Below are 25582 nucleotides of genomic sequence, written 5' to 3'. Positions count from 1 at the left end.
AACTATACTCAAGCATATAATTAACTATAACGATAATATAAGGTTCAAAATTTGCAAAGGTTTTTTACATTATTCATAATGAAGAAGGTACCTGAAACTCGAAACCTCCTTGAAGGAGAAAATCTAGATGGGGTTGGTTCAATCCTGAGCTAAAGAATTCTAACCTAATTCAATTAAAGATCTATTCAATTCAACTCCACCCACTAGCTTCATCGAGAAAGGGAACAGGCCTTGGAATGTAGCCAAAGACTTCCTTATAAAAATGGCTATTAAAAACTCAATCTTTGCAGAGAAGTCCTGACATGCTATGCCATGCCATGCTATGCTATGTCATGCTAAGATATGCCATGCTATGCCAAGGAAACCTCTGCCCACTGGAATAATATTCTCTTCCAGTGCTACCTTCTCTTTATTCTCACTAATTCCCCTAATGAGATTTTTTGCCCCTGTTGGGATTTCTCTAAACTTTACTTCTGTGCCAGAACTATTCCTCTAAGGAATTCAGCCTTTCTATTCTTGCATAGTAAAGGCTGACTTCCCAATGCCAATAATAAACCTCTTTTATCAGTCTAGCCTTTTCAGGTTTGTAAATTCCTTTACAAAGAATATCTGGGCTGCCAGAAGGGGGTTCCCCAAAACTCCCTACCCTGATACCGAATCCAAAGGGGGTGTAGGGGAGCCAGATCTCTCCATTTGGTTCCCTGAACTCTGAACCTGCCACTAGACCATATCATTTAACTCCCTGAACACAAGAAACCCTAATCTCATTTTGGTCTAAATCTAGACTTCATTATTTGGTTCCCTGACAAAAGGAACCCCAAAACCTAAACCTCATCAATATCATTTTATCCTCACAGTATTGCTAGAGGGTAAGTGCTGCTATTATTTTCATTTGCAGATGAGGAAACTAAAGCACTGAGAAGTCAAAGAAATTACTTAGAGACACAAAGAGGGTCTGAGGCAAAATTTGAACTTGGGTTTTCTTGATTCAAACTCCAATATTCTAAGGTATAACAATACCTACCAGAGGCGGTGTGGCACAATGGGAAAGAGCACTGGCTTTGTAGCCAGGTTCTAATCCTGACTGACTGGATTTGAATTCATTTAGCCATTCTGTGCCTGAGCTTCCTGATCACCAATGGGAGGAGAGAATGTTTGATCTTTATGGTCCTGCTCAGCTCTAAATAGTTGATACTATAGAAAAGGCCAGAAAGAGGAAATATGTAATACAGGCAGCTACTACCTCCATTAAAGAAGCTCTAACTCTCTACTTCTCAGGTGAAAAGGGGTTGCCAGTGGAAAAAGTTTAAGAAGCCCTGATGTCAACCATATTCAGGACCTCATGAAACGTTATTCAAATGGAAATGCCTAATGACCTAGCCCTACCACCTTTGGGGATTGTGTACTAGGAAATAATATAACCAGATGTTCCATTTAACAAACAATTCTGAACTCTTTCTCTAGGTCTATCCTATCCAACTTTCAGTACCTTGATCTGAACTTACCTGCCAACTGTTTAACATGATTCGCAGTCTCTGAGTTGGCCTGCTTTTGACGTCCAAAAGATTTCTCTTTTTCATTCTTATTTGAGCTGGTCTCCAAGGAGGAGAGCTTTTCAGCCACAGCTTTCTTGGCTTCCAGTTTCCTTTGCCGGCATGTCTTGGCAGGTTCTGCCAACATTCTGACTTTGCGCCGAAAGGAACTAAGCACCTGAATGGCCCCATTTCTCTTTTTTTCCTCTTGGGCTTCCACACTGCCAAATTCATCCATGTTAGAAACTTTGTACAAAGGCAAAACGTGGAGCTGCTCGTCTTCAGGTGTTCTACCAATTTCCCGATTGTCTTCTCTGGTGAGTGTGCAAACCTAATCGGGCAAAAAGAGATGACTGCTTTAGGCTTGCTGGTACAATGACACTTGCCAAAGGAGACCAAAATCACACTTAGCTGTTCTCAGTGAAGATTGAAATGAATCAGAATAATAGAAAATGGACAAATATGACACATTTACATGTAAGTAATTTAAATTTATGTAATGTATGTAATCAGGCTATATATCATCTGTGATTACTGTGTTCAAGATTTATACTTTTCTTATCCTCTAGAAGCCAAGAAAAAAAAAAAAAAGCATCCTTCACCACATTTCTCATCTCAAACCTCAAACTCTAAAATATGTAAAAAAAATCCCCCAAAAAACAAAGAGTTCTCTTTACATCACTTTTATCAAGTAATTATCTCAATTTTTTTTCAGTTGCAGGATGTCTACACATAGTGTTCTATTCTTGCATACAAAGAAACATTGTAATACTGCTCTCCTTCTCCAATTCCCACCTTCTAACTCTGCTCGTTTAAGGAAAATCCAGATAATTCTACAGGGAAGATCTATCTAAGAAAATACCAGGAAATGACAGCTTGGTACATGATAATAATACATTACATAATATAATTTTCTTTTCCCACTCATGCTGTTTTAGATAAAATTTATTGATTATGAATGAGATGAGGTGAGATCTTTCAAGACAGTTGTGAAAATCGAGTAAGGCTTCATCTACTTCAGAGTTTGAGTAGGCCTGAAGGACTTTGAGCATTGATTCAAGGGCATAATTGAGTCCCCTTCCTGCTATCCTCCCTATTTCAGTCAAATATGGGCAACTATGTACTTATTGGTCAAGTTCAATTTCGTGGGTAGATCTCCTGTTTAGAATGTAAGACTCTCAGCCAATGAGGATGAGGGTCAATGGTGGGAGGAGGTATTCGCATTAGGGATTAAAGGGGCTGTCCTGCCCACAGGAGGCACTTCCTCTCTTCAATTGTCTGCTTGAAGGGTGGGATGCCCCTTCTCGTGAGAATGTACAATAAACTTTGCTTTACTCTAGAGCTCTCTCCAGTTTTTTTATTAAATGGTGACCCCTTACCACACAATTACTTTTCTTCTCCTTTTGAATTAGAGAACTGAGATTTTTGTCAGGAACAAAGGAGATGAGAAGTTACTTTTGTGTTTAAATGTTGAAACACTAGATAGAGGAATAGATTTGGAAGACCTGAGTTTAAATCCTGTCTTAAACTGTATAAACTTAGGTCATTTAATCGCTCTTAACTTCAGTTTCCTCATCTGTAAAAGGGGGGGGGGGGGCGTCATAATAGTACTAACCTTACTGGGTTTTCATGAGGATTAATTTAGATAATGTATGAAAAATACTTTGCAAAGTTAAAAAGATTATATATATATATATATATATATATATATATATATATATATATACTAGTTGCTTTTATTATCTATCAGTCGATTGATGGATACAGGTCATGTAAAACAGGAGGATAAAAATAATTGAAAGCTGGTCTTGGAATGACTTTGTTGTTTATATCAGATATATTTTTTGTAACTCTGTTTCACTCTGACAGACATTAAAATGGCTTCAGCAGCATGAGGAGATAATCTGGGATTCTTAAGGATCAAGATACAGAATGTAAGCAACTCTTACAGGACTTACCATGTAATTTAATACAGGTCAGCAGGACTGGGTATAAATGTTATCTGAGAAATGGTCTTGTTTAAGATTGGAGGAGATTATAACCAGGATGTCGACTTATTAGGCAGTGAACATTTTTGACCACAATTATTCACAGTAAGGGAGGAAGAAGTACTAACAGAAACTCTTTTGAAGTGTTAAAACTATTACTATGATCTTACAAAGTATTTTCATTTCTGAAGTATGTAATACTCTAGCCAAACCTGTTCCAAACTTTATCCCACATCGTCTATTCTCATCTTATTCTCACCTACACCACACTCCTCCTTGTCTTTCCTCTAACCTCTTCTCTAACTGTCTCCTTCCATTCCTATGCCCTATTTGTTTTGCAGTCAAGCTTTTTGGTGTTCTTTGCTTAAATTGTAACATAGCCATTCTCTTGAATGCCCTTCTATAGTTACTTTAGATTTTTTTACTTAGCAAACTACATAATTTAATAAACATTGAAGATGATGAGGAGGATGAATGGAAAGTGAGGGAGATTTAACTTTCTCCTTATCTCTACTTTCAGTTCAAGACCATTTGCCCACTCTGTTTCCCTCTCTCTGTCTCTTTTTCTCTCTTTTCTTTCCTCCCCCTGAACTCATTGAAAATCCTTATTTATTGACGGCTTTCATGTATCCACTTCCAATATCTCAAATGAACTTAACACTTGACTTATGTTCTTCCCCTGAACTAGATTTTCTACCATCATCCTCTGTATATTTCTCTTCTTCCATATCCATGATGACCATGTATCTTCTCTAGCTTCATAGTTCCTCAATTTCTTATACTTAGTTTTCCACCACCCTCGCATATTTCTTTATTTCCATATAAATGTTGAATAAATTCTTTAGCTTCATAGTTCCTCATTTTCTTAGATTTCAAAAATGCAGTCTCTATTTAACATTACCCATGCAAAAAGGCAAAATGGTACTACTGAAGTTCATGCTATTATGCTTCATTTGTTCTTTCTTTTGGCAGATAACTTAGCTACCTATTTATTGAGCATAGGGAAACCACAAAATACAAATTCCCTCTATTCCTTCTTTCTCATACTACTATCATTTCTTTTACCATTCAACTTCATCCATCTGTGCTCTTACATCTTCCTTTTGGGAACTTACTCTTTTCTTCACTTTGCCCTTCCTTTCTCTTTCTAAATATGCATAGATCTTCCATATCATGAAGAAAAAAACCTTTACCTCTTTCCTTCCAATTTCAAACTTTTCTAATAAATGTACATTCATTGCTTATTTCTTTCTCACGCTCTACAGCCTGGACTTGGGCTTCATAATTGTCAAAACAATGCTCTTGGTGATCACTAGTGACTTCTTAATTGACAAATACAGAGATCTGTGAATTAGCAGATGACTATCAGATTTTATCTATCTTCTTGAAGGTTTCTATTCTCTTGGTTTTCATAAGACTGGATGATCTTGGTTTTATTGTTTTGGTGACTATTTTCTTTGTTTTCTTTATTGGTCCCTTTTCCTCTTTCTTCCCTCAAAGAGGATATACTTTTAAAAATTCTTATTCTATCTTTAAATTTGCTCCCTCAAAGATTTTGCTCTCATAATCTCAATTATGTTATATCAAAATTACTCCAAAATGGAGATTTCTAGCTCAGTCTTCTTTTCCAAACTCCTAAGGTTGTGCCACAGTTTCCTTTGATTATTCTACTTCAGTTTCCCTAATTGCTCTACTTCAATTTCCCTGAATTATTCTGCCTGGTTGCAACATACCCCTCCTCCTAATCATCATGATCCAGGTAAGGAGAAAGACCTATCTTAGATATCATGACCCCAGACCTTCCCTTCTTATCAGAACGTCTGATGCTTCCTCCCACCTTATCAGAACCGGATTGACAGCCTGTTCCCACTCTCAGGGCTCTGACTCTACCCCTGCCTTAAAATACCTCTGTGGCTTGGAGACACGTATATACATATAAAGTGGGAAACCCACTTTAGGGGCTAGATGCTAGATGCTTGGAGATGATAGTCTCATTTAGCCCTGGGACCAAACCATGGATTCATTTGGTTCCAGCACAATCTCTCTTTTTCAAATAAAATATTAAAAACTCTTTAATCTCTATCATGCCTCAGTTTCTCCAGCATTATACTTTCCCTCTCAGTGTTTCCATTTAAATGTTCTTTCATTACTTCAAATTGAATTCTTTATAAAAGAATTTACTTGCCATCTCACCTTAAAAAAGCTCCTTTCTCTGCTTCTTCTGTACTATATTTTAATGTTGCCATCATTCTCCAAGTCAATGAAACCTAAAATGTCAATATCCTCTTTGATGACTCCTTTACTGTCACATCCAACTAGTTATTAAATTCCATAAACTTCTTCCTGCATTTCTGAAATCTCCTTCCTGTTATTCTCTTCTGACTGAACTATGAAAAGTAACTTCTTAAGTGATCCCCTTCCCCTGTGTCTTCCTCCTTTCCAATCTATCCAAAACAGCATAGTCAGATTGACTTTCCTAAAACATCACTTTCACGATATTACTATACTGAGCAAAGTTCCCCCATTATCTATAGGTTAAAGGCCAACCTCCTTTACCCAGGATCCAATGCTCTCTGCCCTCATATTATTTTTCCCAATGAATTTTCTCATTTTTTTATCTCTTTTGCTGTTTCTTTAACCTTTAACCTTGACCTATCATTGCCTTTAGAAATACTGGGTTGTATGGGATAATGGATTGAGAGTTAGGAGACCTGGGCACAGATTTAAACTCTGCAGTTTATGAATCATATGGTCCCAGGCAAAACACTTCACCCTTCTGTGTCCTATCTATCTCAGAGGGACGTTGTGAAGAAAATGCTTTATAAATTTGCCAAATCCTACTTAACCTTTAAGTTTCAAACCTTACTACCTCCAGAGAGATGACAGTGTGCTGACCTGCAAAGTGTTACTATCTCAGATTACTGTTTTTCTCCTTTGAATTTCTGGAACACTTTGTTTGCCCTATTTATGGGGGAATTTTTCCCATATTTATAATATAATCCTTAGTATCAATCTTGGTTGTTGAGAGAGATGTTAGAAACTAACTGGTACAAAAGCAATCATTGTACAGACGAAATCCCAAGGCCCAGGGACATTCAATAACTTGGCCAAAGCTTCAAAAATAGGGGCAGCTAGATGATGTAGTGGCTTGGAGCACAGGCTCTGAATTCAGAATTACCTGAGTTCAAATCCAGCCTCAGATACTTTAATACTTCCTAGATGTATGACTCTGGAAAAGTCATTTAATCCCAATTGCTCTCAAAAAACAAAACAAAACAAAAACCAAAGTAACAGTGGTAGCATCTGAAGTAGGATTTGAATTCAGCTCCCATATCTCCAAATTCAGCACTTCTTTTTAACATTCATTTTTAAAAATTTTGAGTTCCAAATTCTCTCCCTCCCTTACTCATTGAGAAAGCAAGTCTTAGTATTATCAATTATACATGAGAAGTCATCTTGTTGTATCCCATTGTCTCCTGATAATGTGAATAGCACAAGGAGAAGAATTGGACCAGTCCCCCAGCCACATAGGGAACTTCCAGTAAATCAACTCCCACTAACATTATAGATCTTTATCTTACAAATTATTTGTAATTTGAGAGAATTTGTAAATTGAGAGAAAAGTCACATGCTCTGGGTCATACACCTCTAATTCCAAGCAGAATTCAAATCAAGGACTTCCTGATTCAGATTTCAGTCTTTTTTTAAGTAGTGTTTGACTTTTTTTTTTTTTCCAGTTCCATTGGGATTTTCTTGGTTAAGATACTGGAGAAGTTTACCATTTCCTTCCCCAGCTCATTTTACAGATGAAGAAACTGAGGCAAACTGGGTTAAGTGAATTGCCAAGAGTCACACAGCTAGCAAGTGAGGCCACATTTATAATCCGAAAGATGGAGTTTTTCGGATTCCAGGCAGGACACTCTATACTGTGTACCACCTAGCTGCCCAAGGCTCTAAAATCAGTCCTATTTCCACTATGTGAACTGATTATGTCTTCCCTAGAGTGCCTCCACATAAGATAAGGCCTATAATTTTATAGCTTCTATTAAATGTAGATGGGCACCTGCTCCGTTTTAGTTGCCTGGAGCTCTAAAAGATTAAATGACTTGTCCGGAGCCACACAGCAAATATGCATGAAAGGCAAGTCCTGAACTCAGGTCTCATCTCTGGGGCCAATTTCCTATCCAGCTGTCCAAAACTTATGTTTTAAATAAATGGCAGTGTGTATGTGGGTGTCCAAAAAGTGGGGACAGTTTAATGACAGGTAAAAATAATTTTGTTCCTCAAAAGTAAATTAAAAAAATAATTGAGAATTTTCTGTATGGTCATTTACAGTAAAAGGTACAGTAAAAGCACCCAAATTCCTGACATCTCATCTACTGATGCAATTTATCCATAGAAGCAGAAACTGAAAGTCAAGGATATCAGAGAACCTTAGATAACTCATAGACAGACTTACTCTACCATAGGACAAAGTAAGTTTTGGGACTGGGACAGAGACCAGTGTGTATACAAGTGAGTTATGGTACCATTCCAAATTCATTCTCTGGCACTTCCTCTCTTCAATGGTGGGATGAAGATAGAAACCTAGAGATTCCCTTGGACATTCATGTCTCTCTTTTTCCAATTCCAATTCCATATCTCCCCCCCCCCTTTTTTTTTTTTTTTTTTGGTAATAGATATCTTGGCTGGGGAATGATTCTATGATCAGTGAATTGTGAAATGCCAGATGTATGACATTTTGGCATTGTAAATATTCCTTGGCAGCAGTTTTCGGCTGACAATATGCTCTCTGGACTATAGATTCATAGTCAGAATTTCCATGAAATTCTCATATGCTTGTCACAGAGTTTGGCTCTAATAAGCATGTTCTGAGGGCAGTAGCAATGCCAAGTGTGATTGCCACACAACAGCAACCCATTCATAAAAATGATGCTTCACGTGGCTTCTGAAGAGAAAATGTTTTTCCTCCAATGAAGCACACAGCAAACATATAAAGCCTCTAATACACAAAATGGAAGTGACTGTTGGATGGAAGCTGCCATCACTTACCAATGTACTACCATTTTGCATATTGTGCAAATCTCTGTGGGCATGGGCACAGAAATCTAGGCAGGCAGTGACTCCAGAGAATGGGCGACCTTCCTTTAATCCCAGGCGGCACTCTGGTGCTCTATGCTCATATTCAATCTGGAAGAGGAAAAAGACAGTCAAGAGTATAACTCTGACCAACACACACTTAGTATACAGGCCATTCAAAAGATGAACATTTCTGTACCTCTGCCATTGAGAAAGAAAACAAAATCACATAATACAAAGCAAATACATTGTCATAATAACATTGTTAAGGATATACATATTTTTAATTTCCTTTTAAAAATATTATTGCCCTATACTTCTGCAAACAGGATATCCATAAGTCTATCCAAGTCAGTTTCTTAACAGCCATGAAGTTGTTTTAAAAAAAATTTTTGCAATTGCAATTTTAATTGAAATTTTTAAAACAAAAAATATTTTGACAATTGCATTTCAAGAAAATTTATTTTCCTTTGACTTTTTATGCATGTTATGTATTTTAAAAAACGTTCTGAGAAAGGATCTATAGCTTCACTCAACTGAAACAAAAAAGTTTAAGTACCCTTGATTTAAACTGATAGAAACTTGGTATATTTGGGACGGAGGAACAAGGACTAAGACAAATGAAAGAGTCTTAAATTGATGGTAATGGCCCAGCCTATGTGTAGCAGTGTAACTTAAGACTGGCTAGAACAGTTGATAACTCAGTCAATAAATATTTATTAAGTGCTTACTTTCTATATGCTGAGCTCTATGAATACAAAGAAAAGTAGAACTACTCTTAAGTACTTAACAATTTAATCAGGAGACAACATGCAAAGAACTATGTATAGCAAACTATGGACAGGATATATTGGAAATAATCAAGAGGGAAGATAATTGAGGTAAGGATGATTGGGAAACACTTCCTGTAAAAGATGATATTTTGGCTGGGGCTTGAAAGAAGTCAGAAGGCAGAGTTGAGGAGAGAAAGCATTTCAGGCACAGGGACAGTGGTTGATAATGTCCAGAGAGCCAGGAGATGAAGTAACCTGTTCTAGGAACAGCAAGTATTTCTGGATCAAAGGATATCTGATGGGCTATAAGGTGAAAGAGAACTGGAAAGAAAGGATGTGGAACAAGAATAAAATGAGGCCAAGATCAAAGGGTCTATTCACAACTTGATCCATTAGCTTCACCATGTTCTATGGGAACAGAATGCAATCATATTTTCAATTAACTCCTCAGAAGCTTTGTTGTGCCACAGTTCCCTTTTAATGTCCTGACCCAGTTTTCCTAATTGTCCTACCTAAGTTACTCTGCCCAAGACCTCAGACTATAATCATTCCCTCTAATTGTTTGATACTATAAAGGTCTTTAACCATTTTATACATCATTAGAATATTAGGAGCCTTTCCGGTACCTCCCATTATGTCATCCTAGGTGCCTCCCTCCCTCCATTAGCTCATTCCCATCTCAGGACCAAACCATGGATCCATTTGGTCCCAGTAAATCTCTCCTTTTCAAATAAAATATTAATAACTTTAATCTCTATCCTGCTTCAGTTTCTCTGGCATTACATTTTGGAGGCTTCCCACCAAGATATTAGAAAATGAGAGACATTCGGGTCTCCACCTTGGGTCTCAGGGCAGATGGGGATCTGGGTTATTTGCTTGGAGAGGTTGGCCCTCTAGAGATTTTTTTTCCAGAGTCTCCAGGAAAGAGAGCAGTTCACCAGCTGCAGCCATACCCAACAGTGAATACAATTGATTCGGCCATGGGAGAGTAAATCCAGGTGTTGGAAGACACAACCTGATCTGTTTATCTGTCTGTGCTAGCACCTGGATTCTCAGAATAATAAAATGTTGACGGGCATTAAATTCTTTTTTTTTTTTTTTTTTTTATTATATATATATATATATATATATATATTTTATAATATTATCCCTTGTATTCATTTTTCCAATTTACCCCCCCTCCCTCTATTCCCTCCCCCCGACGACAGGCAATACCATACATTTTACATGTGTTACAATATAGTCTAGGTACAATACATGTGTGCGAATATCACTTTCTTGTTGCACAATAAACATTAGATTCCGAAGGTACATGCAACCTGGGCAGACAGATATTAGTGCTAACAATTTTCATTCCCCTCCCAGTGTTTCTTCTCTGGGTGCAGCTACCTCTGTCCATCATTGATCAACTGGAAGTGAGTTGGATCTTCTTTATGTTGAAGATTTCCACTTCCATCAGAATACATCCTCATACAGCATTGTTGTTGAAGTGTACAGTGATCTTCTGGTTCTGCTCATTTCACTCAGCATCAGTTGATTTAAGTCTCTCCAGGCCTCTCTATATTCCTCCTGCTGGTCATTTCTTACCGAGCAATAATATTCCATAACCTTCATATACCACAATTTACCCAACCATTCTCCAACTGATGGACATCCATTCATCCTCCAGTTTCTAGCTACAACAAAAAGAGCTGCCACAAACATTTTGGCACATATATGTCTCTTTCCGCTCTTTAGTATTTCTTTGGGATATAATCCCAGCAGTAGCGCTGCTGGGTCAAAGGGTATGCACAGTTTGATAACTTTTTGTGCATAATTCCAGATTGCTCTCCAGAATGGCTGGATTCTTTCACAACTCCACCAGCAATGTATTAGTGTCCCAGTTTCCCCACATCCCCTCCAACATTTGTCATTATTTGTTCCTGTCATCTTAGCCAATCTGACAGGTGTGTAGTGGTATCTCAGAGTGGTCTTAATTTGCATTTCTCTGATCAGTAGTGATTTGGAACACTCTTTCATGTGAGTGGATATAGTTTCAATTTCTTCCTCTGAGAATTGTCTGTTCATATCCTTTGACCATTTATCAATTGGAGAATGGTTCGGTTTCTTATAAATTTGGGTCAGTTCTCTATATATTTTGGAAATGAGACCTTTGTCAGAACCTTTGTTTTTAAAAATATTTTCCCAATTTGTTACTTCCCTTCTAATCTTGTTTGCATTAGTATTATTTGTACAGAAACTTTTTAGTTTGATGTAATCAAAATCTTCTATTTTGTGATCAATAATGATCTCTAGTTCTCCTCTGGTCATAAATTCCTTCCTCCTCCACAAGTCTGAGAGGTAGATTATCCTCTGTTCCTCTAATCTATTTATTATCTCCCTCTTTATGCCTAAATCATGGACCCATTTTGATCTTATCTTGGTATATGGTGTTAAGTGTGGATCCATATCTAATTTCTGCCATACTAATTTCCAGTTTTCCCAACAGTTTTTTCCGAATAATGAATTTTTATCCCTAATGTTGGAATCTTTGGGTTTGTCAAAGATTAGATTGCTATAGATGTATCCTTTTTTGTCCTTTGTATCTAATCTGTTCCACTGATCTACCGGTCTATTTCGTACCCAATACCAAATGGTTTTGGTGACTGCTGCTATATAATATAGCTTTAGATCAGGTACACTTAGACCACCTTCCTCTGAGTTTTTTTTCATTAGTTCCCTTGCAATTCTTGACCTTTTATTCTTCCATATGAATTTTGTTGTTATTTTTTCTAGGTCATTAAAATAGTTTCTTGAGAGTCTGATTGGTATAGCACTAAATAAATAGATTAGTTTGGGGAGTATTGTCATCTTTATTATATTCGCTCGGCCTATCCAAGAGCACTGAATGTCTTTCCAATTATTTAAATCTGATTTTATTTTTGTGGCAAGTGTTTTGTAATTTTTCTCATATAATTCCTGACTTTTCTTTGGTAGATGGATTCCCAAATATTTTATACTCTCAACATTTGTTTGGAATGGAATTTCTCTTTGTATCTCTTGCTGTTGCATTTTGTTAGTGATATATAAAAATGCCGAGGATTTATGTGGATTTATTTTGTATCCTGCCACTTTGCTGAAATTTTGAATTATTTCTAGTAGCTTTTTAGCAGAGTCTTTGGGGTTCTCTAAGTATACCATCATGTCATCTGCAAAAAGTGATAGTTTGATTTCCTCATTTCCTACTCTAATTCCTTGAATCTCTTTCTCGGCTCTTATTGCCGAGGCTAGCGTTTCTAGTACTATATTGAATAGTAATGGTGATAGTGGGCAACCTTGTTTCACTCCTGATCTTACTGGGAAAGGTTGCAGTTTATTTCTATTGCATATTATGCTTACTGACGGTCTTAAATATATACTCCTGATTATTCTAAGGAATAATCCATTTATTCCTATACTCTCAAGAGTTTTTAGTAGGAATGGATGTTGGATTTTGTCAAATGCTTTTTCTGCATCTATTGAGATGATCATATGGTTCTTATTAATTTGATTATTAATATGGTCAATTATATTAATAGTTTTCCTAATATTAAACCAGCCCTGCATTCCTGGAATAAATCCTACTTGATCATAGTGTATTATCTTGGAGATGATTTTCTGAAGTCTTTTTGCTAATATCTTATTTAAGATTTTAGCATCAATATTCATTAAGGAGATTGGTCTATAATTTTCTTTCTCAGTTTTCGATCTACCAGGTTTAGGTATCAGTACCATGTCTGTGTCATAAAAGGAGTTTGGTAGGACTCCTTCATCCCCTATTTTTTCAAATAATTTATATAACATTGGGGCTAATTGTTCTTTAAATGTTTGGTAGAATTCACATGTGAATCCATCTGGCCCTGGGGATTTTTTCCTGGGGAGTTGATTAATAGCTTGTTCTATTTCTTTTTCTGAAATGGGACTATTTAAGCAATTTATCTCCTCCTCTGTTAATCTAGGGAGCCTATATTTTTGGAGAAAGTCATCCATTTCACTTAAGTTATCAAATTTATTGGCATAAAGTTGGGCAAAGTAACTCCTTATTATTTCTCTAATTTCCTCTTCATTGGTGGAAAGATCCCCCTTTTCATTTGTAAGACTATCAATTTGATTTTCCTCTTTCTTTTTTTTGATCAAATTTACCAAAGGTTTATCTATTTTATTGGCTTTTTCATAAAACCAACTCTTGGTTTTATTTATTAATTCAATAGTTTTTTTACTTTCAATTTTATTGATTTCTCCTTTTAATTTTTGTATTTCGAGTTTAATTTTTGGTTGGGGGTTTATAATTTGGTCTTTTTCTAGCCTTTTAAGTTGTAAGCCCAATTCGTTAATCTTCTCTTTCTCAATTTTCTTCAAATAAGCCTCTAAAGATATAAAATTTCCCCTTATTACTGCTTTAGCTGCATCCCAAAGATTTTGATATGATGTCTCATCATTATCATTATCTTGGTTGAAATTGTTAATTGTTTCTATAATTTGCTCTTTCACCCAGTCATTCTTTAAGATGAGATTATTCAGTTTCCAATTACTTTTTGGTCTATTTACCCCTAACTTTTTACTGAATGTAGCTTTTATTGCATTGTGATCTGAGAAGAAGGCATTTATTATTTCTGCCTTCCTACATTTAATTTTGAGATCTTTATGTCCTAATATATGGTCAATTTTTGTATAGGATCCATGAACTGCTGAGAAGAAAGTATATTCCTTCCTATTGCCATTCAGTTTTCTCCAAAGGTCTATCATACCTAGTTTTTCTAATGTTCTATTTACTTTTTTAATTTCTTTCTTGTTTGTTTTGTGGTTTGATTTGTCTAAATCTGAGAGTGCAAGGTTGAGATCTCCCACTATTATAGTTTTACTGTCTATTTCTTCTTGCAGTTCTCTTAACTTTTCCTTTAGAAAGTTAGATGCTATACCACTTGGTGCATATATGTTTAGTATTGATATGGCTTCATTATTTATGCTACCTTTCAGCAGGATATAGTTTCCTTCCTTATCTTTTTTAACGAGATCTACTTTTGCTTTTGCTTGATCTGAGATAAGGATAGCTACCCCTGCTTTTTTGGCTTTACCTGAAGCATAATAAGCTCTGTTCCAACCTTTTACCTTTACTCTGTATGTATCTCCCTGCTTTAAGTGTGTTTCCTGTAGACAACATATTGTAGGGTTCTGCTTTTTGATCCAATCTGCTATCCGTCTCCGTTTGATGGGATCGTTCATCCCATTTACATTTACAGTTAAAATTACTAATTCTGTATTTCCTGCCATCGTATTATCCCCAGATTATACTTTTTTCCCTTGACCCCCCTGATCCCCCTCCCCGATATTTAATTTACAGACCCCCCTTGTGACGCGCAACCCTCCCTCTTTTTTTTTTTTTTTTTAGGATCCCTCCCCCCTCCCTCCAAGTCCCTTCACTTATTCTCCTTTTCCTTTCCCCTTTTCCTCTCCCCCCTTTTAATGAGGTGAGAGAAAATTCTCTGAAAAACAAATATGTTAATTATTTACTCTTTGAGCCTCTTCTGATGAGAGTAAGATTCACACAATGATTCTCCCCCTCACTAAGTTCCCTCAGATATGGTGTATTTTCTATGTCTCTTCCTGGGATGTAGTTTCCCTCTTTTTATCACTCCTTCCCCTTTTTCTGAACCGACCTCCTTCCCTTTACCACACCCCCCTTTTTTTCTTTTATATCAGTAAAATCAAATTATCCTTGAGTATTTTTTATATACCCACAACAAAGTTACAGTTCTCAAGGGTTCTGTGTACCTTTTTCTGTTTCTCTTCAGTCTTGTGGATGTAGATCAAATTTTTTGTTTAAGTCTGGTTTTTTTCTTAGAAACATATAGAATTCCTCTGTTTCATTGAATGACCATCTTCTTCCATGGAAAAAGATGCTAAACTTAGCTGGGTAGTTCATTCTTGGTTGCAGTCCTTGATCTTTTGCCTTTCGGAATATCAGGTTCCAGGCCCTTCTATCTTTTAATGTGGAGGCAGCCAGATCTTGGGTGACCCTTATTGTGGCACCTTGGTATTTAAATTGTTTTTTTCTAGCTGCTTGCAGGATTTTCTCCTTTGTGTGGTAATTCTGCAGCTTAGCCACAATATTCCGTGGTGTTCTTTTTTTAGGGTCTATTTCAGAAGGAGTTCGATGAATTCTTTCCACATCTACTTTCCCTTCTGTTTCTATTATCTCTGGACAGTTCTCTTTGATAATTTCCTGTAAAATAGAATCTAGGCTCTTTTTTTGGTCATAGTTTTCTGGAAGTCCAATAATCCGCAGATTATCTCTCCTAGATCTATTTTCCAAGTCTATAGATTTTCCCAGTAAGTATTTGACGTTGTTCTCCAGCTTCTCATTTTTTTTGTTTTGTTTGACTGATTCTTGGGTTCTCTGTGAATCATTCATTTCTATTTGTTCCATCCTGACTTTTAAGGAGTTATTTTCTTCTTTCACAGTTTTTAGTTCTTTTTGTAAATGCCCAATTTCGTTTTTAAATGAATTATTTTGCTCTATTGAGTTTTTTTCCATTTCCCTAATTTTTTTTTTTTGAGAATTATTTTCTTTTTCCAATTCAGAAATTCTATTTTCTTGAGACTTTTTTATCTTTTCCAATTCAGATATCCTACTTTCCTGTGTTTTTTTAACCTTTTCTAATTCACTAATTTTGTTTCCCTGCATCTCCTGTGAATTCTTTATTTTTTCCAACTCCAATTTCAGGACATTGTTATTCTCTATCATAACTTCCCTTTCCTTGCCCCATTTTTCTTCGATCTCCCTCAATTTCTTAAGAGCTTCTTCTAGGAGAGAGTTATGTGATGGGGCGCAGGAATCGTTCCCCTTTAGGTTGTTATCTGATTCTCTGCTGTCAACTTCCTCGGGGTTGGACACCCGCTCTTTCTCTGTATAGAAGGAATCTATGGTTTTTCTAGCTTTTTTGCTCATACTTAAAAAAAATCTTTTGGGGTCTGTCTCTGGGGTAGGAAATTATTTACTTCTTTACCAGCTTCCTCCCAGATGGGATGGATGCAGCGGCTCCTGAGCCTGAGCTAAGAGAGAGCTCTGGGAGAGAGTTCCCCACCCTCTCCCTGGGAGTGCCTCAGAGGTGATTAGCACTGCTGTGCTTCGAGGGCGTAGAATAGTGAAGACTGCAGGAAGCCCAGGCTATGTGTCCGGGTGGGGAGTGGGTGTCTGCAGCAGGTGACGTAAGAAGCCCCTGCGCTCAAACTGGAAGTGTCTGCCAGAAACCGCGGTCCCTAGTTCAAAGGTTCCGCTTCTCTGGCACTTCCTGGAGCTGAGTTCCACTCCCTCCAGCTAAGCTAGGCAGTGTGTGTTGCCTTGGGCCGTATCCACCCACTTGTCAGTCTCTTAACTATTCTCAGGAGGTAGCTGAGGCCACACCCCCTGGTGCCTGAGTCACCCCCAGGGTCCGGGGAAAATCTAATCTGAGTTTTAAAATATTTTGGCTTTCTCTTCTGAACTGCTAAATAATTAGCAGAGAAGAGCTAACAGCCTGTGCCAGATTCCTTTACCTCAGTGGCTTCTCTGATCCCAGAGCCCCTCCCAGCGCAATGGGCGCAGTGTGCCCCTACCCCACCGTCTGTGCTGGTCTTTCTTATTCCTCCCCTGAGAACTGACCTTTCCTGTTGAAACTCCAGATTCTCTTCAGCTGGTAAGTCGTGCTTCCAGTCCTTGTGGTATCTATCAATCCTGAGCTAATTTTGAGACTTAATTTATCTAATTGGTTGTGAGGGAGTGAGGACGTTCACTGAGTCGTGTGTTTCCTCTCCGCCATCTTGGCTCCGCCCCCGGGCATTAAATTCTGAGAAAGGTATCATTCAGGGCGTTGGATAATACCCTCTGGTTTTGTGTCGCCTGTGACACATCTGGTCTGATCTGATTCTGAGTGCTTTTTGTGCACTATCTGGTTACCTGTTCTGTCTGTCTGTGCTAGCATCTGGATTCTCAGAATAACAGGGTAACTATGGGTGTTAAAAATTCTAAGAAATAGTGTTAAACTGGATGCAGTTGGCACGACCTGGGTGTCTCCTAAGACACATCTGGTTCTGTGTGCCTGTTGGCATAACTCTGGGCATTCCAGTGTATAAATCTGGGTGTCTTTTTAAGACACCATCTGGCTCTGGTTTTGATGTTAATGTCTTATTGAATGTTGTAACTGTGCAGTATACGTCTGTGTTATTTGTGTTCTGTGTTCTGTGTGAATTGTCTGTCTGTTTTGTTAATTTAAGAGCACTGTTAAGTTTAAGAACAATGATTAAAAAATTCGGGAATTGGTTATTTCAATGTTGCAACTATATATAGTATAAAAATTTGCTTGTGATTTTAAACTTTTTAAACCTGTTGTATTAATTTGTGAGTAAAAGGAGCAAAAAGGCAGATGTTTTTTCGTTGGAGCAGGTTTTCAGAGCCTGCTAGAGTAAAGGGCAATAAAATCTTATCTGATTGAAACTCAGGCAGGAGAAAACCATTTGGTTAGGAATTTTAGGACGATTCCAAAATTGTGGGAAATAATTTTACTATATTGCCTTTGCATGCCAGATTTTTACTGAATATTCTTTTGGGCAGTTTTAAAATTGTGAGAAATAATTTTACTGTTGCCTATGCAGGCTAGATTTAGTTATCTTTAAGTGTAAGATCTTAAAAGAACAATAGTTTGTTAAAGAAGTTCTGTTAATGTAACATGCCCTCCTGGCAGTTACAATTACTAGTCTGTCCTAGGCCCAACAGAGTACCACTGACCTTTGCAGTGTCAACTCTACCTGGCTCGCCTCCTCTGAGACCTTCAAAGGTCTCTAGCCACAATCTCTTGAATCTATAGTTTAATAACCAGTAGCACGCTCAAGAACAGCCACGTGTAATCTTAAAAGCCTTTATTATACCTACTCACATAATGCCCTGACTTGTTAACTCCTTAGTGAACACCTGGTCAGAAGATCCACGTGTTCACTACCAACTCGTTACTTCTCGGTTATTCATCTGCTTGGCTTGGCTAGGCTACCCCTCGTTAGGGAGCCAGGTTAAAGAGAGTGACTGCTGTCTGCAGTGAGCTTATAAAGGGCCTGTGAGGTCACACACCCAGCTAATCAGTGAGAGAGTCACCCATTATGAAGCTATCTCAATGTGGCCAAGATCCCACCCACAGGGCAGTCCTAATATCCACAGAGAATACTTCTGGGCCACTCGAATCTCCTGTTGCACTGATTATAAAAGATATGATTTGAAGGTCCACTCTGAAAATGGACATGTAGGGCATATTTATCTGAGCGCTTTCTCACTCGTGCTCGAAGTTCTTAAAAGAGCTGATACCTTTTCAGTGGCCTGCCACTCATACAGTTAATGAAAAAAGAACACTCGGCTATATCCCTGAATTCTTTTGCCTAAAAATCAAAGTTTGAGTTTCTGATACCGAATTGTACTTCAGGAGTGTGAATCAATACATCTAATATTACTTTTCCTCCTGGGTCAAAGATCACACACTGTCTATTTATTCTAGTGATTAAAACAGCAATTTTCCAAACCATTCTAAACATAAACACTGTTTTATAAGTACTCATAGGGGGTTGGGAAATCAAGCCCACCTGTGGAAGTGGAAAATCCAAGAGATAAGAAAAGAGGAGTTCCAACTCTCCAAAGATGATCCTAGCAGTTTTACAAGGATAAAACTCCACTCTCTCTAACTGCAAGGTTTTATCCCCGTAAGGTTTCTTAGAAATTAACTGAACTGTATTTTTAAAATTTTTCTGATTATACTCAATACCCCACAATTCGTTTTTGCCTTTGGCCATAAAGCCTACTCCTGTCCTTTGAAATGAAGACATGGGAGTTTTGAATGGATTAATGGGCAGTGCTGATATTATCGCCCTTCCTTTTCCTCCTCCTCCTTCTCCCTTGGCCCAGGAAGGTGAGGCTGAGGGAAGAGGAATTGGAAAATTTCCCAAAGGCTGATTTAGAATCCAACCCGAGCTTTGCACATAAAAAGAACTAAACCTCTTCTCAATGGAAGAGTAATCAATAAATTCCTTAAAACAATAATGCACAAGGTAAAGCAACAAAACGCTAAGAAGAATTTCTCCAACTGAAGTCCATGTGGTTCGTTTATTTCCCTCCTTAGCTTCAGCCACTGGTTTGAACTCTTCCTGTTCTATCTGTAATACCTAGCTTTTTCTTCTTTCTCTATCTCAACCTGTAATTTAACCTGCAATTCTAGCAACTCTTTTTTAATTGTTTGTCATTCTATTTTTAACTCAACTTCTAGTTGTCACATTTTGTACTCTATACTGTCATACATACGCATTAGCTCTAGGTTGCTCCCTCTCTGAGCTATATTTAATGGGTGTGGGGGTAGCCTTCTGGGAGCTTGATTACAAGTTTCATGCTGTTCTTCAGTGGTGATCTTTGTTAAAAGATCTTCCAACTGGCTCTTTAACCTCTTTATATAAGCATTATGTTCAGCTGTATCCTTGAGCCTGATCCCAGAGTTACCTGGGTCCATATTGCCTGCCTTCCCTCCTAAGTGGTGTTTCTACCAGATCTTTCAGAATCTTAATTCTGAATATTAAATATTTTCAAACCTGATAATTCCTGATGCCCCACGTTCAGGAGCCATTTGTAACATGCCCTCCTGGCAGTTACAATTATTAGTCTGTCCTAGGCCCAACAGAGTACCTTTGACACTGTCCTTTGCAGTGTCAACTCTACCCGGCTCGCCTCCTTTGAGGCTTTCAAAGGTCTCTGGCTACGATCTCTTGAATCTATAGTTTAATAACCGGTAGCATATCAAGAACAGCCACGTGTAATCTTAAAAGCCTTTATTGTACCTACTCACATAATGCCGGGACTTGATGCCCTGACTTGTTGGTTCCTGAGTGAGCACCTGGTCAGAAGATCCACGTGTTCACTACCAACTTCTTACCTCTCGGTTATCCATCTGCTTGGCTTGGCTTGGCTACCCCCGGTTAGGGGGGTTAAAGAGAGCGACTGCTGTCTGCAGTGGGCTTATAAAGGGCCTGTGAGGTCACACACACAGCCAATCAGCGAGAGAGTCATCACCCATTACGAAGCTATCTCAATGTGGCCAAGATCCCACCCACAGGGCAGTCCTAATATCCACAGAGAATCCTTCTGGGCCACTCGAATCTCCTGTTGCACTGTGGTGCCACCCATTTAAAGGGCCCTTACATGTTAACTTGCCTGAAAGGGGTCACGTGCCTCTAATTAGGTAAAGAAAGGTCTGATTTTTCTAAAGGCTCCAACTCTGGCCAAAGTTGGAGCTTAGGAGAAGTTCATTGGGAATAATGGCCATGTAGGGCCAGAGGGAGAAAAAGAAAAACTATGTTGTTTAGTGAAATTCATTATTTGAAATTAGATAGGAAAAGCAGTCTTATATTATTGGGAATTTAAAGCTGTATTTAGTTTGGTTCAGAGTTTGTTACCTATATTATAACATTATAAGTTATGCTTTAAATCTAGCTCTGCTGGACATGTGGGTTCTATGGAATCCCCACCACTGCTTTCTGCTACTTTAAAGGTTGGGTGTGTGGTAGGGATCTTTTATCTTCAAAGGTGAAGATTAAACTCACCTTCCCTCACCCCCCACTGCTCTCTGCTACTTCTGCTTTGGAGCATCTGGTTAGCCTGGGGTGCAGTTCAGTTCACCTTCCCTCCCCCCTGCTTCTTTGCAGGTGGAATGGGGAGGACAGCCACATGGAATCCTCTCCTCCCCCCCCTCCCTCTAAACTGATTCTAGCTTTTTTTTTTTTTTTTATCAAGTTGTAGCCATCTGATTCTTGGCTAAGAGGAGCAAACTGATTTGTATAAATATACGGTTATGGTAAATATCTGTTTAGGATTTATCCAAAACTTTGGTTAATGGGATTTGTTACTGGAGGCAAAATTTCTTGAGCTTGTAGTTAATATGACCCTGCATTTTTTCCTCCTGTAACTGATTTCTACAATCAGAGCAATGGTCAGTAAGAAACTGTTAATGAAATTCAATTATGTTATACCTTGCTGTTTCCAATCTAGTTATCTGTAATCATTATAGGTTTCTAACTAATGAGAAACTACATTTTGTAGCAGTCCTTGTGGACCAGTCTTTCTATCTCAGACTGTTCTAACTTTTCTTTGTTTGATTTGTTTTTGTTTCTAGATTAGGTCAAATTACAGATATATTGACTTGCTTCTGGGACCTAGATCAAGCTTTGATTGTCAGCATGCCACATTACACTCATCCCCCTCCCTGGACTGAGCATCTCCACCCATCTTCAGCAGGAAGCAGTTTTTTGAGAAGACCATAGCCCTGCTCCTAATGTAATTTTGACTGATATGGGGGAGTGGGAAAGTGGTTGAATTATTGTTAAAATTTTAACTGTATTACTGTGTTAAGACTTGGGATGGAAACTGTTAAACTTGTGTAATTATTACTGTTATGTTTGAGGGATTTTTAGTCTGTTATGTATATGTATATTTATAGGAATTTTGATTCACTTTTGGGATTTATATGTGGGATGGTTATTTGCTAATTCCTTTCTGTGAGAAAAAAAGGGAGGAAGAAACTAATTAGAAAGGGAAACTGATGAATTTTTCTTAGGCACTTCTGTCCTACCCCTTAGCTCCTTAGTTCAGATTGAGCTGGAAATTATTTAAACAGTGCTTTTCGTTTTTATTCCTTGCTTAAAATTTACTGAACTATGATTTGCTGGTTATGTTTTAACTTTGAAATCCCTTATTCTGTTGGAATTGCCCTGGCAGACTCAGTTTTTGGGATTATTTTTTAGAAACAACCAGAAATCAGATACCTGTCTTGGGACTGGCAGTCTCTCTGATCTGTTTCTCCACTCCTGTTACCCCAGTTCCTTAATTAGTATTTCAACATTCTCAAAGGACCTTGCAGTTTGGTATCAGGCCTCTAAAAGTTGAGGGTTGCCTGCCTTTGCATACACTGTTCAGAAATCTGGATCCCAGTAGCAGCTCCTGTTCTATTGAGAGGGGACAGGTGGAGCTAGTCCCCCCCAACAGACTTAGGGTGCCCTTCTTAGGTTGGGCAGCAGGACTGTTGAGGACTGCTACTCCCTATATTAGCAGAGGCTGAGTTAAATGCACAAAAGACCATAGACCTAACTCACAGTGAACTGTCTATCTCAAACTGGATTCTCTGGCTAAGATGCTCCCCCATTGCAGAGGACCTGACATGGCTGCAATAGGGAGCTTTTGTATTACTGATTAACTCTGAGGTTATCAGGGAGAGATTTGTCCTTGACATAAGTCCTTGTATTGTTTTAGCTTTATTTTGGTTTTTATTTGGTTTATCTACTTTACATAGGGTTGGTCAAAATTATGGTGTTAAGACCTTCTATAGGAAGGTAATTCAATGATTTGAATAGTCAAAAGAGAGTATGGAATGTTGTGCCACAGTTCCCTTTTAATGTCCTGATCCAGTTTTCCTAATTGTCCTACCTCAGTAACTCTGTCCCAAGACCTCAGGCTATAATCATTCCCTCTTAATATTTGATAAGATAAAGGTTTTATATCTTAGACCTTAGGCTATAATCCTTCCTTCTTAATGTTTAACCATTTCAGACATCATTAGAATATCCGGAGCCTCTCCAGTGTCTCCCATTATGTGATCCTAAGTGCCTCCCCCCATTAGGTCATCCAATCTCAGTTACCTCCCCATTTTGTCATTGTTCTTGTTACCCTATAAAACAATCTTGGATCCAACATTCACTGCTGGATTCTTGAAGATGATAGTCTCATTCAGCCCTGGAACCAAACCATGGATCCATTTGGTCCCAATGAATCTCTCCTTTTCAAATAAAATATTAATAACTCCCTAATCTCTATCTTACTTCAGTTTCTCCAGCATTAGAGCTTCACATTGTGTTATTAAAATTGAATCTATATAAGTGTAGACAGACTAGTACTTATCAACACCTTGTGGAGGTCTTTGTTGTTGTGATTGAGTCATTTTCAGTCATGTTCTATTCTCTGTGGTTCCATTTGAGGCTTTAACTGGTAAAAAAAAATCCTGGAATAGTTTGCCATTTCTTTCTCCAGATCATTTTACAGATGAGAGACCCCTCAGAAACTTCATGTTGTGGTATTACAATTGAACCTATGTAACTGTGGACTGATGAGTAATTACCTACAGTTTGTCTTTGTTGTTGTGACTGAATCATTTTCAGTCATGTTCTACTCTCTGTGGCCCTATTTAAAGTTATACTGACAAAAATACTGGAATGGTTTGCCATTTCCCTCTCCAGCTCCTTTTACAGATAAGAGATTAAGACAAACAAGGTAAAATGACTTGTCCAGAGTCACACAGCTACTTGACATCTGAGTATGGCTTTTAACTCAGGTCCTCCTGACTCAAGGGCCAACCCCCTATCCACTTTACCACCTACCTGCCCATTATTTGGGGTTGGGAGGTGGAGCACAGAATAAAATGCATATCTTTCTGATTGTGAATTAAAGTTATGTTGAAGTACTAAAAAACCCATTTGGTTGTGAGGCTTGAACAGCTCCTGATGATATATCTCATTCATGATTATATAATTTCAATTTAATATAATTTTGTTAAGCTCCTATATTAGATATTGGACATAGAAAGACTAAAGTGAAACATTCTTCTACTGGAGAGATCCAACATGTGCACATGTAAATAAATTGGGATTGGACTTATAATTTTATTTATTTAGGAAACTTCTAGGACAGATTGCTACTTTCTTTGGCACTTCTCTAGTCTCAGAAAGCAGAGTTATCAAACACCCCGCAATCCCAGTGCACTCAAACTAGATTGAAATCTGATTAGGAAATATTTAATAAAAGAAATAAAAATATAATACAACATAGATAATGTTAGTATGTGCTTTTCTAAGATAACATGCAGCAGCAAGAGTCTATTGGAATTGGAGTATGTTGAAGTGTCTCTTTTCACGGAAGTGTGTCACCACTAAAAGGTTAAGTGATTTTCCCAGAGTCACATAGTGTGTTTTTTTTTTTTTTTTTGTCATACAGCATTATGGAACAGAGGCAGGCCTTGAATTTGGCCAGGCATTCCTGACAAGAAGGCCAGCTTAACCCTTGCACTATCATGTGTCTTAGTAAGTATCTTATTTGAGGAAAGAGCAACAACAGGTGGGGAACATGGGCATTCAAGAAGGTGTTTCACAGGAGGTTGTACTTGACAGGAGGTTGAATTTTGAAGAAACTAAAGATACCTGGAGATGGAGGAAGTGCATCCCAGATACTGGAAACAGCTTTTTGCAAAAAATGGGGAATAGATTGGTAAACTCAGGAACAACCAGTTGGCCTGTTTGATTGGAATATAGAATGTGAACAATGAGAGAAGAATACAAAGGTAGTTTGGAGCCAGATTAGGTAGGGCTTTAAAATGTTAGACTGAGTTTTTATTTTATTTTAGAGAAAATAGTCACTGAAGGCTTTGCAGAGGGGCATGATGTGGTTGGTGTTATGCCACAGGAAGATAATCTTGGCAGCTATAGGGATGGTGTATTGAAGAAGGGAGATTTTGGAAGTAGATGTTGGATTAAACTAGAGTAGTCTTGTGAATTGAAAGAAGGGAATAGATAAGAAATATGTTATGGTACTATAAACAATGATGGCAAAAAGTGAAGAGGAATTAAGAAGTCTCTTGATGAGGGTGAAAGAGGAGAGTGTGAAAACTAACTTGAAGCTTAACATAAAAAAAACTAGGATCTTGGCAAATGGTTCTACCCCTTCCTGGCAAATAGAGAAAAAAATATGGAAGCAGTATCAGATTTTATATTTTTGGGCTCAAAGATCACTGCACATGGTAACTACAGCCATGAAATTAAGAAACACTTGCTCATTGGTAGAAAGCAAGGGCAAATATGAACAGCATTTTAAAAAATAGAGATATTGCTTTGCCAACAAAAATATAGTCCAAGCTATATTTTTTCCAATAGCAATGTATGGTTGTAAAATTACATTGTAAGGAAAGCAGAGCACAGAATAAATGCCTTTGAATTGTGGTGTTGGAGAAGACTTTTCAGAGTCTCTTGAACAACAAGGAGGTCAAGTCAATCAATACTTTAAAAAAATTAATTCAGGCTATTCACTGAAAGGTCAAATACTAACGCTGAAACTCAAGTACTTTGGCCACATAATGAGAAGATAGAAGTCACT

General features: G+C 37.8%; 1 protein-coding gene across 4 annotated transcripts in view; it reads right to left on the bottom strand.

Annotated features, from left to right (window-relative positions):
* The window catches only part of TET2 (tet methylcytosine dioxygenase 2), a 185375-nt gene that overhangs the window by 10178 nt on the left and 149615 nt on the right, over positions 1 to 25582 (bottom strand). For all 4 annotated transcript variants that reach the window (XM_074274589.1, XM_074274588.1, XM_074274587.1 and 1 more), the window contains 2 exons: positions 8573 to 8710; positions 1506 to 1863 (listed from right to left, as the gene is read on the bottom strand). In XM_074274589.1, coding sequence (XP_074130690.1) covers positions 1506 to 1863; positions 8573 to 8710 — 496 coding nt within the window. The remainder of the gene's footprint in view (positions 1 to 1505; positions 1864 to 8572; positions 8711 to 25582) is intronic.

The sequence above is a fragment of the Sminthopsis crassicaudata genome, chromosome 6 (genome assembly GCF_048593235.1).
Source record: "Sminthopsis crassicaudata isolate SCR6 chromosome 6, ASM4859323v1, whole genome shotgun sequence".
Lineage (NCBI taxonomy): Eukaryota > Metazoa > Chordata > Mammalia > Dasyuromorphia > Dasyuridae > Sminthopsis > Sminthopsis crassicaudata.
This window is presented reverse-complemented; position numbering and strand designations above follow the sequence as displayed.